The sequence below is a fragment of the Aptenodytes patagonicus genome, chromosome Z, assembly GCF_965638725.1.
Source record: "Aptenodytes patagonicus chromosome Z, bAptPat1.pri.cur, whole genome shotgun sequence".
NCBI classification, from domain to species: Eukaryota; Metazoa; Chordata; class Aves; order Sphenisciformes; family Spheniscidae; genus Aptenodytes; species Aptenodytes patagonicus.
The window spans coordinates 25,037,993-25,056,254 of NC_134982.1; the positions used below are offsets into that span (position 1 = coordinate 25,037,993).

At 35.7% G+C, this 18,262-nt stretch overlaps 1 protein-coding gene across 7 annotated transcripts in view; it reads left to right on the top strand.

Annotated features, from left to right (window-relative positions):
- Nucleotides 1–18,262, top strand: part of ERBIN (erbb2 interacting protein) — a 123,009-nt gene that overhangs the window by 99,665 nt on the left and 5,082 nt on the right. For 4 of the 7 annotated variants that reach the window (XM_076362809.1, XM_076362808.1, XM_076362812.1 and 1 more), the window contains 8 exons: nt 801–918; nt 2,654–2,837; nt 3,647–5,168; nt 13,000–13,143; nt 13,957–14,088; nt 15,837–16,046; nt 17,219–17,311; nt 17,917–17,991. In XM_076362809.1, coding sequence (XP_076218924.1) covers nt 801–918; nt 2,654–2,837; nt 3,647–5,168; nt 13,000–13,143; nt 13,957–14,088; nt 15,837–16,046; nt 17,219–17,311; nt 17,917–17,991 — 2,478 coding nt within the window. The remainder of the gene's footprint in view (nt 1–800; nt 919–2,653; nt 2,838–3,646; nt 5,169–12,999; nt 13,144–13,956; nt 14,089–15,836; nt 16,047–17,218; nt 17,312–17,916; nt 17,992–18,262) is intronic. The other 3 variants (XM_076362811.1, XM_076362814.1, XM_076362815.1) reach the window with 3 other exon arrangements.

An 18,262-nucleotide genomic window follows, 5' to 3' on the forward strand; every position in this document is an offset into this window, starting at 1 on the left:
GTATTACTGGGAACAAGCGTTTTTTGAAGATGATAGGAATATAGGGCTGGCAGTAGGATACTGAATCAGTTGCATGGCTGCTCCTGCAGCAGCTTTGTCAGTTAATCTCTTTCGTAAGTGCACTGAGCTCCATCTTATGATTAGGAACTAGTGATTTCTAGCTTAAATGTATTCAGCACCACTTTATTCCTCTGCCATTGTTCTTGAAGTTAAATAACTTCTCTTCCTTTTGGAATTTACTCCCAGTGTAAATTTAAAGGTATAAACCCAAGCTACACTTGCTCTTTTTTTTGCTAGACTAGGCAAGCCAAGCTCATTCAGTCTTTTCTCACAGCAGAGCTCTCCATTCCTAAGATTGTCTTGGTCATGCTACCCTATAGGTGTTTCAGTTTGAGCTCTTTTCTGCAAAACCAATACCCAGCTAGTCAGTCTGGGGTGTTTGCTGGTTCAGTGATAACTTTCTCACCTGAACTCCACTGGAGGTTCTCTCCAGTGGTGGACAAGAGGCTGCATCTGCTTGCTCCAAGTAGGTTTTTGCAGCTGAAGTTACCGGTTTGACCGTTGTTCCCATGGAGTTCATTAGTGATAATGCAAGTCTGTATGTGCTGCTTCTTAAAGATAATTCAGTGGCAAATGTTACTAAATTCAGCTGACTTGCACTACACAGTTATGTTATGCCTATGTTATGTTGCTTGTTTATTTTTTCCTCTTTATTGTTCAGTGGGTGACAGCTTAGATAGCATTTACTTAACCTTTAAGAGGTCTTTAAAATGCACAGCATAAAGCTGTTCTTCCTTTAGCAGGAGTCAGAAGAACTATCCTCTGATGAAGAGATGAAAATGGCAGAAATGCGACCACCGCTGATAGAAACGTCCATAAACCAACCAAAAGTGGTAGCTCTTAGCAATAACAAAAAAGGTTAGATACGATAAAAAGCAATAGAAGTGTTGTTGTGGGATTCTGATAATTTCTTGACTCAGTGGCTAGTTTTTCCAATTAAATTATGTAAAAGTAGGTTTAATTTATATGTTTTAAAAGAAAGGTGATCAATTCTCTAGTTAAGCAATGAAAGCAGAAAAAAAATCTGCAATATCTTATACTTGAGTGTGTGGTAGAGAAAGCTGTGATGACATCCTAATTTTCTTGATTCTTGTCATCAGTTTAAAAGCAGAGGGGGAAGGGAGATGCGTGTGTTTTGGGGGCCTGTTAGCTTGAACACACTCTTGATACGCTTAAGAAAAGAATTGCAGAAAGTGGTTTTTACTTTGGAAATATTCCGTATTTCCCCCCTCCACCAGATTTTGTGGATTATTGCTGCTGTAGGCAGCAATATCGCTTGTTTAAATTTCTCAGAGGAGCTGTGCTTTCTTCCTAAGGTTTAAGAATAAACTTCTCTTGTGGCAACTCTTTCTCCAGAGTCACTTTACTCTTTTATTTTTCTTCTTTCCTCTAACAGAAACTTCAGAACATTGTTTTTGTTACCTAAGTTTTACATTCTCTGAAAGATAATTTCAGTCTGGGTAAACATTTCCTTAAGGGTAAGGAATGACCTAGGATTCAGAGAAAACATAATTTAAAAGTTGGAGAGCAAATTGTATTTTGCTTCATATGATATCCTAGTCCAGTACTTTCCAGGACAAAAGGCTTTTCTGGCCATTAGATGTAAAAGGGTGAGATTTAGTGGGGGTGAAGGAAGACCACACGGAGGTAGCAGGAAGATGCTGAGGATCACATGCAGGTGAAAAGACTGGTGTTTATCAATGCTGTCTTTGGGTTTTTATGCCTGACTAAAGTACTAAGTCAAAACAGCTTCTTTCTTGTCTCTGGAGATAAACATTAGCTTCACAAAATTTATGCTTTTGGCACCTGTAACTGTGTCTTGAAGCAAAAATTTAAATATATTTGTTCGTACACTTATATCAAAATCATGGCTGGCTTGAAGTCCCACAGAAAAATTATTTTTATATAGACGTAGTATGTAAGTATGCATACATTATGCAAGAATCAGTGTGCACAAGTGTAAATTGCTCTGAAAATGTTGTCCTAAGTGATCTGCAAAGCATGGGAATGCATTGGATTCCAACTCTGCAGAAGAACATTTTTCTTTACTGTTTTTTTATATTTATGAAACTATATAGGGCTTATCCAGTGATTTAGGTCTTTCCAGAGTGCTTGGTCTAATAAATAGCTGTTTAACAACGATATAATGTTCAAAATCAGGAACTGTGTACACTTTCAAAATCCTGCATGTGAAGCAGTGTACTTAATTTTCATAGGGGCTAATAGACTCATGTAATGCAAAACTTCGAAATCATTGTAAAAACAGAAATATGACTTGATAGATGTTTTGGGGAAATATTACATAACGTAGCACTAGCTTATGCCAAGGAAACTTGGCATAAAGCAACAAGTTAAATTTCATTAACAAGTGAGGGCTGTTTACATTGAGCCAAATATTTAAAAAATAGGAACTATTGTCAACAGTCTTTTGTAAGTTTAAATGAGGTCTGAAAAGGTGTTAGCTTACACTTTAGTTGCCAGTAGTAAGAATTACTGAAAAACGAGACAATTTCTAAATACCATAACATACACACATTAAATGGCTTTTAAACAGATGTATGTCTGTAACTAAATTGGCAAATTTTTATTTCAGATGATTCAAAAGATGCTGATTCCTTATCAGATGAAGCTACCCACAATAGCAATCAAAATAACAGCAACTGTTCCTCTCCTTCTCGAATGTCAGATTCTGTTTCCTTAAATACTGATAGTAGCCAAGATATTTCTCTCTGTTCTCCAGACAAAGAAACACATGCTGCTGTTTTATCCAAGATCAGGTTTGTAAGATACTATATACCACTGGGCAAATCTAATAGAAAATGTTACTTAATCTTTCATATTATGTATCCATTTCTTTAATTCATTAATTTATCATCCATGAAATAATTTAAATTTTAATGTTTTCAAATAATGTTAAATAATGGAATAGTTATCTTTAAAAAAAAAAAGACAATAAAATTCAGAGGCTAATTTTAGTATACAAGACATGGTTCCCATCTGTTTTTATAATACGGTATAATAATTTCATCCTTATTTTTTATCCCTGCAAAATAATTCAATACACCATTTTAAAAGCTCTGTGTTTTTACTTGCATAATTTTGAAGTTCAATTTGATTACTAACATAACTATAAAAGGCTTTTAGAAACTTATAAGGAATGGACTTACAGGTTGCTACTCTTCTCAAAGTTTTAGTTAGAAGATGTCTGTCTGTTTTTTTAACTGCCAATAGAAACAAGACATTTGTCCAAAATTGTCATGGAATTTGCAAGTATTTGATAAAAAAAATTGAGTTACTGTCACTTTGTACTTTTTGACACTTTTAAACTGTCTTTAATAATTCCTGTTGAATTTAAACAAACTTCTGAAATCAGATGACACAAACTTTGAGTAAATGAGCCTTCTATATAATTTTTTTTGTAATTGTAAGATAGCAAGTCATAAATCTGGTTGTATATTGGTCTTTGTCCTGTTCTGTGTGCACAGTATGGCTATGTTGCATGTTAATTATTTTTTTCTAAAACAGTTTTTAAAGGAATATGTTGGTTCCTTTTGGAATTCCTTTTAAGAGCCATCTTTTTTTCCAGGCGAGAAGATGAAAATTTGAATAATCTTTTGCAAAATGGAGGTGAATTGAGCATTACTGTAGAAGAAAAAATAAATGTGCAAGAGAAGGTTACAAATTTGTCTGAATATGAATTAAGCATTGAAGAAAGATTAGGCCTGATAGGAAAAGGTGTTGATCTAAGGACTCCTACGGAGGAGTCTCACAAATTAGACCAAATAAACATGAATATCAATAAACTGGTTAGTGAAGAGGCAGTGCCAATTCTTGCAGAAAGGTTACAAACACAGGAAATAGTTTCAGTAAAGGGCTTTTTGAATAACAACATGAAAGAAGAAAGTGAGCACTTGGAAAATGGAAACAAATATCCTATAAATAAAGTAAATGGATATCCTGAGGAAGCAGTACAGTCTCCCAGTAAAGATGAACTAACAAGAAGCACTACAGTTGATGGTGATTCTGCTGAGCTGTCTGTTTCGAGGAGCACTGAAGATTTGTCCCCACGGAGAAGTGGTCCTGTGATGAAATCTCACAGCATCACTAGTATGGACACTGGTGGTCTGAAAATCTACGATATTGTCAATGAGAATGGCTCTCAACAGCCAAACTCAGTGGTAAAATCAGCATCTGATAGTGCAGATGGAAAAAACATAGTCCGAAGTAAATCTGCTACTCTTCTGTATGATCAGCCTTTGCAGGTTTTTCCTGGGTCGTCGTCATCATCTGATTTAGTATCTTCTGCAAAAACTGTGTTCAAGTTTGACTCAAATCACAATCCCGAAGGTGCTAATGTAGTGAGAGGATTAGTGACAAGTGGTGCACAGATGTTCTGCGCTCCCCAGTATAATATTCAGTACAGCAGCAGTGCAACAGCAAAAGACACCTTGTGGCCCCAGAAACAAAACACCCAAGTAGAACAAGGCAGCTTACCTCCTTCACGCCTGCTAAGGTCTGACAGTACGGAAACCCCCAGCTATGTAAAGCATTCTGCCAACATGAATTTCTCTAATCATAACAATGTCCGAGCCAGTGCTGTGTATAACACTCATCAACGGATGGCTGGGAGACATACAGATATGTGGGCTATTCCACCAAATGACAGACTGCTCCCAGGAGCAACCAGGCACACTCTTCAAAGGCAGAGCAGTGTATCTTCTACAGCTTCTATAAATGTTGGGGATACTGGACCTTCAAGGCGGACCCAGGTTTCTGAAGGGGACTATTTAACATACAGAGATTTGCATTCAATGGGAAGAGCTCCACCAGTAATGTCTGGACAGCAGAGACCTCTTTCTGCCAGGACATACAGCATTGATGGTCCAAATGTACCCCGACCACAGAGTGCTAGGCCGTCAGTGAATGAAATACCAGAAAGAACTATGTCTGTTAGTGACTTCAATTACTCACGGACTAGCCCTTCAAAGAGATCAAACCCAAGGGTTAACTCTGAGCACTCTTTATTAGACCCTCCAGGAAAAAGTAAAGTCCCTCATGACTGGAGGGAACAGGTGCTGCGACATATTGAGGCTAAAAAGCTAGAAAAGGTAAAAATAATAATTTTAAAACTTTTCTACCTTTCTGTTACCTGCATATGGAATAAGTTAAATACTGTGTTCTGGACTGCTTTTGATTACCACTGAAAATGTACTTCTGATACTGCCTTAAAAAGGATAAACGTGTTTGTGATGAGTGTCTGAGAAACAGTCAAATGGCAGACTGTAAATGAACTTTTCCCCCAAAGAAAAAAAGTCCCTGTTGTTCTTACATCATACTTGCCAGCTTAGTCCAATTACTTCAGAATACATTAAATAATGTCACAATAACCTGCTGGACTGCAAGGCCAGCTCTTTTAGGCCAGGTAATTTTTATTGTAGCATTGTATTCATATTATACTGAAATATTTGCTTACACTTCTTAATCTTTCTGTTCTGCCTTTTTTTCCCTATATCTTATTTTTAAGAACAAGAAAAAGAAAATCAGTAAAATCTGTTTGGAAGTATAGGTCTACAGCTTCAGTTGCTGATGAATTCAAAAGCCATAATTAACATGTATTTGCCTCCAAGCCAGTTGTCTTTTGAAGTTAGGTATCTGACAGATTTTTGAATGAATATTTATTGCTGTGAGATGAGAACACTTAACAATCTTGTTCATTTCACGAAATCACAGGAGGTTTTGATACAACTAGAGAAGATGAACAGGATTCTTTATGTACTGTAAATGCTATCACGAATTTGAGCAGATACGTAGAGCTGAACAATTATATATCTTCAAAGAATTTGAGTAGAGACTGGAAGAGTGTAATCTATGCTGTCCAGCTAAACTAGTTTAAAATATCATCAATAAATAATGGGTAGAATGTTATTAGCCTGATCCTGTTCCCTTGGAGGGGAAGTGAGTAAAGCAGCCAAAATACATTTTGATTATGCCAGCTAGATGGATTTTCTTTTTTAATTTCTTTTGGAAGAACATAGTTTGGTTTGTGATTATTATGCTAAATACTTCAATATCCATGATAGCTAAAGAAATTTAATTGGAGGTCGTTGGAAAAAATCCTTTTAACTCTAGTTTTTCTTTGGAAATCCAGTTATTTGGAGGGATGGGTTTGCTTTTGTTTGTTTTAAGTTGCATAACTTCTGGTGATAGAAAAGGATGGGTTTTGTTTGTTTTTTGAAGAAGCCTGTATAACAGCTGCACGTGTTCTTCTGATCCAGTTTGAGACACGTGCAACATGAAATATTTTAAGGCTTTCACAATACTGTGCTGTAGTGTGGGGACCCTTTGTCCCACAAGGCGGTCGCAAACCTCACCATGTTCCAACCCTAATAAAAGGTGCATTCTCTGATACTCCATTCTCCTGGATGCATGTATCAAATCTTACATGAAACGACAGAGAAGCAAAAATCCCAGCAACCCCTGAATGCAGAGGGAAACAAAACTTCAGTGCACTGCTAATGCAGTTCGTTTATAGCTGGTTCTTATATCATCTGCATTTGACATGTTAGGAACAATGTTTAATACACCAGTGATATCTATTCAGGTACTCTAGTGGTGTAGTCACCTTTACTGAAATGAAATTGATTGCCTGACTTGATTCCCTTTATATCTGTCCATACTTTCTATCATGCTTTATATGTAAACCTTAATTTTTGTTTCCTACTAGAGTGATATGGAATAGCTGCTATTGAGATCTTAGCTGTGCATCTAATTTAACAGATCTTAGAAGTCTGTTTTGTATGTGCGTTTCTTTTTATTCAGACCTTGAAGCATTTTAAAGTAGCTTTTACTTAGCAATCTGAGACTTATTTATGCATTTAAAAGTGAATGTGTATATAATTGTCTACTTTATATTCTCTGGGATATGACTGACTTAAAAAGAAAAATCTGAACTGTGAAAAATGTAGATATGATCCTATATGGCAGCTGGCAAATATGATAATGTAGAAATTCTAGGAATTTACTGGATATTTCTTTGTTCTTTTAAAATAATGTTTTCGGTATTTCTGTTTGTAATTAAAAATTAGCTGGGTGGAGGGGGCTTAATCTATAAACCAGACTTATGAAATGTTTTGAAGTCTGAAAAAAATTTCAGTAATTACAGAATTCATTTAAGGAACAAGCATTTAAGGAACAAGTTCAATTACAGAGCTCATTTAAGGAACATTTATTGGAAATTGCTTTGACAAAGCTTTCATGGATTTAAAATGGCGTTTCTTTTTTTTAAAGCATAAGACACAACACTGACAAAAACAGGTATACAAAATTAAGCCTTATGATGAATATTTAATTCATATCTTCTTGCCTGTGGTTATACACAACAGTATGGGTTAACGGTATTATCTCTGTGACTTTTCTGAGTCTATTATTGAATTTAATCATTTATTGTTTCTATCCTGTGCATATTAGGAAAGAGGGTGTAGTGGGGTTTTGGGGGTGGTTTTTGTTCTGGGTTTTTTGGTTGGTTGGGGTTTTTTTTGGCTAAGCTCCTGAAGTACGTGTTTATTTTGTTTTTATAAAATTTAGTAACTGGAGGGAGAGAGAGAAGGGAGTGAACCCACTTAAATAAACAGTGTCTGCTTGTTGGACAAATTTGAGAGGCTAGTTCTTGTTTTATTTATTAGCCCTTTTTACCTGATATAGGTAGGGAAAAAAAGAATTTTCAAGAGTTTAATTTGCATGAGGGGAGATACAGGGTAGCTTTAAGTCCAGCAAAAATGATTAACAATGGATTCCAGCCAAGTAACCAGCATTTGTAATCCCTCTGATGAGCTGTAAGGGGGGCATACACCAATCAACTAAAATTATCGATCTGGTTGAAGGAAGGTGAAAACAGTTCATGAGACCATTTGCAAATAGAAATTTTGCATATATTCAGGAGAAACAATTTGCTTACTTGATGCAAAGCATATTTTATTGTAGGGTAGAGAAAAGAGCTTATTTAAATGTCAAGCTGCTCTCTAGTGGTTATATATGTAAGCTGTTGGAAAGCATGCAGTCAATTCTGCCCCACCCCCAACCTCATAAATTTAGTGCATAGGTGAGTTTTTAAGAACAGTAATATTTTTCAGCATATTTTCCTTTTTGAGTGTGACTTGCCAGTTTTACTGCCTGACAAGTTGCAGTAGTTTTCTATAGTAGTATTGTTGAAAGTTCTCATTTAGGAATTTAAAATACTGCCTGTGTAAAACCACTAGTGTCACGCACATTTTATTGTGTGGTAGAGGAATTTCTGATCCGTGAATTGCAATAACAAATATCTGCAACAGTTATCTGCAAATATCTATTACATTTCTATGTGCTGAGTAGGCAGAAACAGTTACTGGGCCTGACTGTCCTTCCCTTACATACGTATATTTTCTTTTTTTTGATGTGGATCTCTTGGGAGTTCATCAGGTGCGTGTTTGCTTTCAATTCTAATTTCATCTGGAATTAAGTGCTCTATTTTTTTCTACTTTATCTAATATTTATCTAAAATGGCAGAGCTTTCAGAGAAGAGGTCATAAAGTTTGATTCCTACTTTCCAATTCAGAAATCAGAATAGGTGGTTTTATTCTCAAAGTTGCCAGTGTACAGTTATTAAAAGAAAAAAGTCCAAGTGTTTCAGTATTGATGTAGAATTGCAGTTTTAATAAAAGTTTGAAAGTTTTTCTTTAATTGATTTTTTTACGCTACATACCTAACATGCAAAAATTTTTTAATTGATAGGGCCTCAGATTTTCTCCAAGTTAAGCTTGCTTCAATATGTCAAGGAAAGTAACTTCAGTGGGTCTGTGCACACATAGAATTAAGTGCTTAAGTGTTTATAAGATCATAGCCTGAAGAATATTTTGACATTGATAAACTATAGGAATGCTATCCATTCAGTAGTTGTTAGTTTTAAATTTTGATTTTAGGAATTTTTTTCTCCATTTTGAATGGACTACTGAACCATCAATGTGTTATAATGATATTTTGTGGAGTTCAGAAGTCAACACATCACACTTCAAAAAGAATAAAATTCTTGTGCATTTGTTATGTAAACAAAAGTTCTGACCCTGCAAACATTTTGTGACAGTAGAATTTAAATTATACGTCATTTTTCATATGTAACTCTTCAGTAGGAATGCTGTTATTTATTGAAGATACTTCTTTTTTTTTCAGGATCAGAGACCTAAATTCATACCTTTTTTTTTCTTCTCTCGTGACTGAAGAATAGTTTCATAATTAAGTTCTTCTTTGGGATAAACCGGTATCTTGCTAGAATTCTATCAGATTTCAAACAAAGCTTTTTTTTTTTTTGCTTGTGTGCTTTTATTCCAAAAGGCTTAAAGCCTTAACTGTAGGCGTTTCAAGTGTTCCAGAATACCTTGAGCAAACTTTTTCTAAAGAATCTTAGATAGTCAAGGTGGGAATGAAAAGTGAAGGGATTTCTGGTCATTTAGTATAGCCTCAAAGGATAACTTGTGTCCACCTTTAGCTTGCAATTGATTCTAAGTATTGATAAATAAAAAGGCTCTTCTCTGTACTGTGTTACCTTTGCTTTTTTGCTTTAATTCTATGATTTAGTAGTAGATAGGTTTGGCACAAATGTGCTTTTGTGCAGTTAGCTGCTGTTAACTTGCTATCACCTCAGTACTTAGGCTTAGCAGTTAAGTTACCATTTAAGGCTATTCCAAGGTAAGTAGACTGTAGTCTTGTTCCCTGCAGATACTTGAATTTTATTGGTTCCTGTTCTGTACCAAAATTTCATGGGTTGTTGTGACAGACTCCAGCCAGTCTTAAATTTACAACAGTATTATCCAATAGAAATTCTCCTAGGTAAATTCCACTGTTTATTGTCTTGCACCTAAGTAAATGTGTTAAGGCACTTCGATTCCCAAAAGACACCCTTTTGAAATTTCAAATTGTAATTCACATGTAAGCTGCAAAATGGAGAATGTGTTCTGACTCTTAGCATTCAAAAAGAATGTAAGTAAACCCCAAAACTATGCTACTAGCTGCCTGCATCTAAACTGATTCCATTAGAGGCTGATTTTGACTACAAATCCTTATTTATATGCTGAGTATTTTTTTTACTTTGTATATAGCCTTTTTTTCATGATGTATTGTAATTTTTAATATGTGTTCTTCACGGTTGAGTAACTGATTTCTAGTAAACTTAGCTTTCATAAAAATATATTGGAACATGGCATGTATATTGGTTAGTGTATATTAGTTTAGAGTAACTGAAATGAGATTTCTCAAGCCTCAAATATTTGAATTATCATTTTGCAGGCCATTATGCTTTAAGACACTGGAGCAAATCAGGTGGACAGTGGAGTTGGTACTTGGAATTAACATTCGTATTTAATCTGAAGTTTAGACCATACATTTATTCCATATTTAATTTTTAATAAATTGGAATAAAAATCAGGGGTTTTAATGGCATCTGCATATTCAGATTTCCGAAAGTGTCTTCTCTGATGCAGCAGTCTTCAGGAATCTCACTAGGAAATGCACAACCTTCATTGTGCTCATACTGAGAAGCAAAATTAAGAGGAATACTGTTCATACTCCAAATGCCTCAGTTTGTCTTCCCAGCTAAAAATAGGTAGAGGAAAAATACTTCCTAGATTTGTCACTAGGAATCTTCTTGTGTTAAACTAAATCTTTCTTACAACTCCATGTAATTTTAAATAGTATTTGTTCTGTACAGTTTGTACTTGTGGGTTCCTTCTAATTTAGTGTTGAGACGCTGTGCCCAATGTAGAGAAGGAGAAACATGGTGTTTGCAGTACTTCTCATGTCTTCCCTACATCAATTGTACAATCATTTTTTGTACTTTGGAAAAAGTCTCTACCAAAAAAGCAGATTTTCTAAACACTTGAATAAAACTACTGTCAGGCTATGTAATCACCTTGAAGCTCACTAAACTGAGTTAACTGAAATCTTAATTCCTGATGGACAAGTTTGTGCTTCTACAAATTTTAGGAAAGTTCTACCTCCTATAGCAGATCTATCTTAGATTGTAAATACAAATCTGGATTTATATTGTCACTATTTATTGACCATCTGTTTGGGTCCTTCTAAGAGAAGAGTCTATCTAGGGATCTTTATAGTAAGATGGTCTGCTAGAGACACTTTCAGAAGGTAACTTTCTAGTCTCACCATGTATTCCTTCTATTTTTATCTGTCTTTTTGCCACTTACAGAAGATGGAGAGAGACAGGAGCCTCTGAGAGGAGCTTCCTGTAAGGAGACTTCGGGGGGGAAGTGGGAGAAGTTCAGGCCTGAACAAGTAGGGGAAGAAGGCCACCTGGCTAATTACAGAGACTATTTTGAGAAGAGTTGTAAGAAGATGCTTTGAGGCACTAAGGAGCTAAGGAAAACTGGCTTTGGCAGTTTCATCTGGGTGTTTGGCCTGAAACTTAGAAGAGCAGTAAGTTCGGATTGAATGTTTAGTAAAGAGAGTCTTGAATGCCGAGTACAGTCTTCTCTCCCAAGAGGGGGGAAGTCTCTGGAAACTTGTCTGGAAACTTGAAAAATCCATTGACTAGAGAACAGGGCAGGTGTAGAAGACGAGCATGAAGAAAGCGTACTATGCCATTGAGTGAGAGGTTATCCAAGAGCCTTGGCCAAGAAAAGCCAAGTGTTGTCAGTAAATACTGTTTTCCAAGGGAGTTTCTAATTACTGTGCTACCAGAGCATCTGGGGAGTATGAATATGCAGAGGCATGTGACTGATAATTAAACTAGTTTTAGTTTCACAAGGTAAAGCTAGTGTGCAAGAGCAAACATCTGCCTGAGGACTAGTGACTATTTTCAAAACCAGATTAGTATTATGTAGTCAACAGACAAACACCAAAATGTATTTATTCATGTAAGAGTTGTTGCAGTATCTTAGTCGTGATATGTATTTTGAACTCTCTTCTTTTTTTTTTTCTTTTTACTTGGAAAAATTAGAAACTTCATAAAAAACCAAAAACTTTGAATTTGCTGGGTTTTGATGCTTTGTGGTATATCTTTTACTATGATCATATTTTTTCATGGGTCTTTGTCACTTTTTTAAGATAGGTTTGTTTCATTTGTCAGGTGGCACATGGAGGATTTTCCTTTTCTTCTTTTGTGCAGTCTTTTTATTTTGTTTTGTTCTTACAACTACAAAAGTCCATGGTGGCAAGACGGTAATGTCTACTGCTTTCTTTCTATTACCCTTGCCAATATTGCAGAGGTCAGGTTTGCAAGGTAATTAAGCTCAAAATCAAACCACTATCACTTCTGTCCTTGAGCTCATGTTACCTCTTTGATTGCCTACAGTGGCACAGGGGTGGACTCCCAAGGTTTCGTTCAAGCCTCTTTTTCTTTAAATGAGGTTCGTTCACATTCTTGAATGTAGTGTTATTGGAATGCATTGTGGAGGTTGACAGCATTGCAATAGCAAGAAACCCCAGTCAAACAGTCAAGTCTCTGTCTCTATGTAAATTTTTATTTGTACAGTACCAGTAATGGGGGGTGAAATGAAACAAAATAATAACTGGTAATTAGATAGTTTTCCACAGGTGTTTATCTTGACTGCCAGTTTCTCTTCCTACAACAGATTGGATATGTTGCAAATTTAACGAAAACCTAAAAATTTTGATAAGCTGTGCACCTTTGTTGTTTTTCCAGACACGTGAACATTTAAATAACCTTATTTACTTGTAATTCTGCATGTTAACTGCTGATTGCATGCTGATTTACAGTAAATAAAGGTAAATAGGGGTCACTGGGTTGTGTTTTATACATCACAGTGGTACTGTTCTTGCATGGTTTTTATCTTGCATGACAATGGAATATATTTGTATTAGTCTATGTATAACATGTCTTGTGGTTTATGCATGCTGCACTAATCTCTGTGTTAAATCTGTCCCCTCTTTATTCAGAGCATGCTGTCTAGGTCCTTTAATTCCAATTATGCTGCAGTTAGCAGCTTTCACTATGGCAGCTCTAGGGATCTGCATGGCAGCCAGGGTAGTGTTGCCTTGAGTGTTGCAGACGGAAGAGGTTCTGGTGTGCACATTGTTCGAGTGAGTACCTACAGGAGGTGTTGCAATATATAGAGGGGGAAGGAAGAAACTGTGAGAGGTGTGCTTAAATTGATAGAGTTATCCTTTTACATATGGACAATGCTTTCAATAAAAAGAATATAATTTGTGCTGGAATTTTCTTATAGGCATTAAATCAAACACTTTGCCTTCACTTCATATGCCTTAAACTTATTGCAAGGCTTTTCAATTTAATGTCATGAAGTTGAGTTTTCTAATTGGCTTTCATAGATGGTTGAACATATGTAAAACTGTCCGGTTTCATTGTACGTATGTGAACAAGAGATTACCATTCTGAATTTAACCTAGGTTGATAAAGGTTTGAACAAAATCTTATTATGCTTTTTCCGCCCCCAAACAAATTCTGATGTAAACTGTACTGTAAGATACTTCAGGCATTTAAGAAAATTAATATTTTAGTTTGTAAGAAAATGTGAGGAAATGACTCTAATTCTGAGCATTCTAAGTGATGTTATGGTATCCGTAGTGAGCAGAATAAAGTCAACAGAAGACTTCTTTTAACCATATGAATCCTTAGCATTTGTTGACTTTTCGTATCAGTTTATTGGTGATCAAAGACACCTCTGCAGTTGCTAGTTTTTGCAAATATCCATCAATATTCTATGGGTGTGGTGTCTTGGCTAGTAAGATTTTTTTACATAAACAATGTATTAGTTAATCAAAGAAGATAAAGAACGATAAAGCCCTTAATGTTTTATTCTGGGCCTCTTATGAGAATTTTTTAGTTTGAATTCTATAAAGATGGTCGTCTTTACTGCTCCATTCTGTTTAAAGCATCCTCAGGCTTCTACTCCAGGAGACCAATGCCAGGATGAAGTATTCATTTCAGGACAGCAGAATTACTCATCTGCCACACTTAGTTTCAAAGATGTTCCTCCAGACAGCATGAAGAAAACAGCTGTGCAGGTAATTATCTACATGACACCATAGATAGGATATATTTACTACTATTTGTAAGGATATATTTTTTTTAATAATAGTAGAAACGTATGTTGGGATAGCAGTTGGAACTGGGGCTTCTTTAAAATGTAATACCCAGGTATTGAAGGTGGTGTAAATGAAATAGCATCTCTTTTTGGAAGACAAAACAGTTAACTATATGAAGGGGGATAGTTCTCCTTTTTCTTCAGCAGGGGCTTTGAAAGAACAAATTTGCAGCAAAAGACATAATTGCAAGTGGAAATTGGAATATGGCAGATGATTTCAGGAAAGCAATCTGAAGCTGATTAAAGCTTTTAAAGAACAAACTTGAAATCTGTCATGATGAAATTGTGATGATAAACTAGAATTTGTAGGAGACATTCAGTATTCATCTCTAAGGATCACCTATACAGACAGGACTTACTACAATGAAACTAAATGGATGCTTGTAAATTATTGTGATGTAGCAATTGATTTTATAACTTCAGTAATTTCAGTTGCATTTCTACAGACATTGGATATTGGAAATTTGCATAGCTGTTGATACGTGTTGCCTATGTAAACTCTACCTGTGGCAGTGCAACAAAAAACAGTTTTCCTGTCATGCTTTTGGTTTTCAGAAAAGACAGTAGAAAATAGTGTAAATGAATAGATCTAATGTGTAAGTAAGCTAAAAAATGTATATATATACGCATTACCATTTCTCAGAATCACTTTGACATAAAATACTCAACAGAATAGATTCTGGTATGTGTCCATTCACATAGCATGGTGGTTGAAATTTGCACATTTCAGTTATTTATAATATTGAAGGAGAGAGTATTTTAATATCCTTGTATTCTATAACTAATGGGATGATGGTGGCAGGCAGAAAAAAATCTGTAACTCAAGACTGTAGCATTTTTGGAATGTGGGAATCGTACAGACAGATTTACCTAGCCTAATTACTTAGGCTAGGTAAGAGCGCAAGGCATGTGGGCGAGGAGGGAGAAGGCTGCCCTTCTCAACACAGAGCTGCAGAGCTGAATGGTAACTGAGGCTTCAGTAAGAAACATTGTCATCTCCAGCATCATTCCTAGTGAAATGGTTTGAATGCACTGTATGTCTTGACAGTTGTGTACCTTCCTGCTGTTCGTCATCATTATACCTATCAAATCAGTGACAGATGTGTTAACAAAAGACATAACATTTATTGGAAATATCATTACAGTTTTGATATTAAAATCTTGAGCTTGTATGTGAATTCACTCAGGTTTTCTTGCGAAGTGGGCACCAAAAGATGCTCAGAGAGCATATAATTTCTGTCTGCTAGCTGCGTGGGATTTTTATTTTGTGTATGATCTATTGGGAATTGTTACAAAATCTCTGAATTTTATGCAGTAAAAGTGCAAACTATAATGATATCAACCAAGTGTCAATACTGTCAGTTGCACTGCTAGAAAATAATGGTTGGGATAACTCAGTGAAACAAGTGCTAAAAGCAAAGACTGGCTAGTCTGTTCTAGTAGATTAGTGCTCTGAGTAAGTTTTGTTTTTCAGATTTGTTCTCAGGTGGTCTGAGCTGATGACTATAAAGAAAATTGAGTGTAACTGTACGTGATCCAGAAGAGTAGTTTTAGTAATGGTCCTAAAATCAAAAGCAGTCAAGTATGAGAAATAGTGAAATAATAAAGGAGGAATTGAGGACCGCTGCTTATAAAATGTATGACATAGAGTATTTGTGTTTTATTCAGATACCTTTGCCAAATGGACAGATGTGCCAGGCTCAAAGACCTCAGGCAAACTACAGCCAAGTCCATCATCTCCCTCCTCAATCATCAGTAGCAAGACATCCATCTAGAGAGCAATTAATTGATTATCTGATGTTGAAAGTTGCCCACCAACCTCCCTATACCCAGTCCCAGTGTTCTCCCAGACAAAGCCACGAGTTGGCAAAGCAAGAGGTAAGAATAAAATCTTACTTGACAATATGATATCTGTCTGTCAGTGGCAGTGAATTGTTAGATTGTTTTCGTTTATTACCATTTCTCTGTAGATGGTGACAGAAATCATACAAGAATTTGTCTCCAGCAGAATACAGCATTATCTCAGTGCAATTCTACTGCTGAAATCGCACAGTCCTTCTAGTTTTGAGCTCTTTTTACTTTTTATGTGAACATCTTAAGAGAGAAATGTGGTAGATTTTTTTAACAGAATGTGCCAGAAACTTAAGCTTGCATCTTTTTACTGAGCCAGAAATTTATTTCTCAACTACCAACTCATTATTTTGATATTGATCAAAATTCATCACCAACTCATTATTTATCTAGTAACTGAAAAAAACCACAAAGTAGCAGTACCACTTATCTAGTCATTGCTATCCAGAATGGTTCAAAAACCTGCAAATGTAGAAATGAGCATCCATAAACAAAAGCCAGGATAAAAAAAGTGTGAGTATCTGATGCATGCCTGATAATTATCAGTTCTGTTTAGGATAGATGTGGGTAGAAATTCTTATACAATTTAATGGCTCTTTCATTGTGGCAACCTTCGTTCTGCTCTTGGACACAGGATGTTTCCTCTGTATTGTTCTGGGTTTTTTGAGAAGATACTGAGAACTATGTTTTCATTCTGTGCTAGAACAAGAATGTCCACTTCTCGTGGAAAATAAGTTTTCTAGTCAACTATTCTGGCAAGAGAAAGGGGAGACAGTGTTGGCTATGTAGACCTTAGAGTGAAAGTAGGAACGAGGTTTGATTTTTTAAAATTCAGCTAGAGGTAGCAAAGAAATAGGAGGAACAGGTTCTCTCCTAGGAACACGTTTTTTGCTGGGGGCATTAAATTAATTTACATAATATCTAAATAGCTCTGAACTCAAAGCCCACATGAATTATGATTATAATAATAGTGAGAGTAAAACTTATGTACAATGATACACGATGCGGTTGTATTGCAGTCTTGTTCTGAATTAATATTATGAGATATAATACTCTCTTGAACTGTGATAAATGCTTTTTTTGAGTTTTTTTCTTTTTAAAGCTTTTGTTCACCTGAATTCCGTAGTAATAATTTCATTACAGTAGGTTTGAATGCAGATTTTCAGCCAGTTCATCTAACTTTGGTTGTAACTACTTAGATTCGAGTGAGAATTGACAAGGATCCAGAACTTGGATTTAGTATATCAGGAGGAGTTGGTGGTAGAGGGAATCCATTCAGACCTGAAGATGATGTGAGTATTTTATACTAATGCATCTTAAAATCATTCTGATTAATAATGTTTCTAGTGTTTAGCAAAGGCGGGGTGGGTGGGTGGAAGTATATATATTCCCCAAACCACTAAACTCCAGGACTGCAGGGGAGAAAACTGGGGACAAATGATACGGAAAATCAAGGTGGTAGGTGACTACAGTGGTCACATGACAACACAGAGGATTATTCTAGTGAGTGGTTCTTGCACAGTTCCAGATATCAGTCAGCAGATTTGAGATAGTGAATTATGGAGTCTACAATTAGGAAGTCTTTTAAGAGAGAGCATGATTTAGCCTACAGCCTTATTTCTGGTGGTTGATAATTGATGCTGACATATACATCTGCCAAATTAAACAAAGGCAGATCAGAATTTGCCCTTCAGCACTCCTTTAAAGGCAATTCTCCTGGATTTAACATCAGAAAAGGAAGGCAGTCACAAAAGCCAGTAGACCTGTAGAATAGTATTGCATTCTTTTCTGCTTAGGATGGAAAACTGAAATAATGTTTTGAATTACATCTGTTTCATGCTACCCTACTATTCATGAAATAAGTTGTCAAAAATGTTTTCCACCTCTGTTTTTCAAGGGTATTTTTGTAACCAGAGTGCAACCAGAAGGACCAGCATCTAAGTTGTTGCAGCCTGGAGATAAAATAATTCAGGTACTGTGGTCATCTAATTAACTAACCTGTGTAATATACCAGTTCATTTTTAGTTTGCACCTTTTTCTAAGAGCAGAATCTTTAATTTTTAGATTGATTGCCAGTATCTTTTCCAGAAGCATTCTTATACTCTGCGATGATGCTTTTAATTTTCTTCCACCTAACATTAGGATAGGTGATACAGGCTAAAGCATTAATTGGATCATTTTTTCAAACTCTGAACATTTTTCACACTTTTAAAGACAAAAAAACAGGCCTAATGTTGTCATTC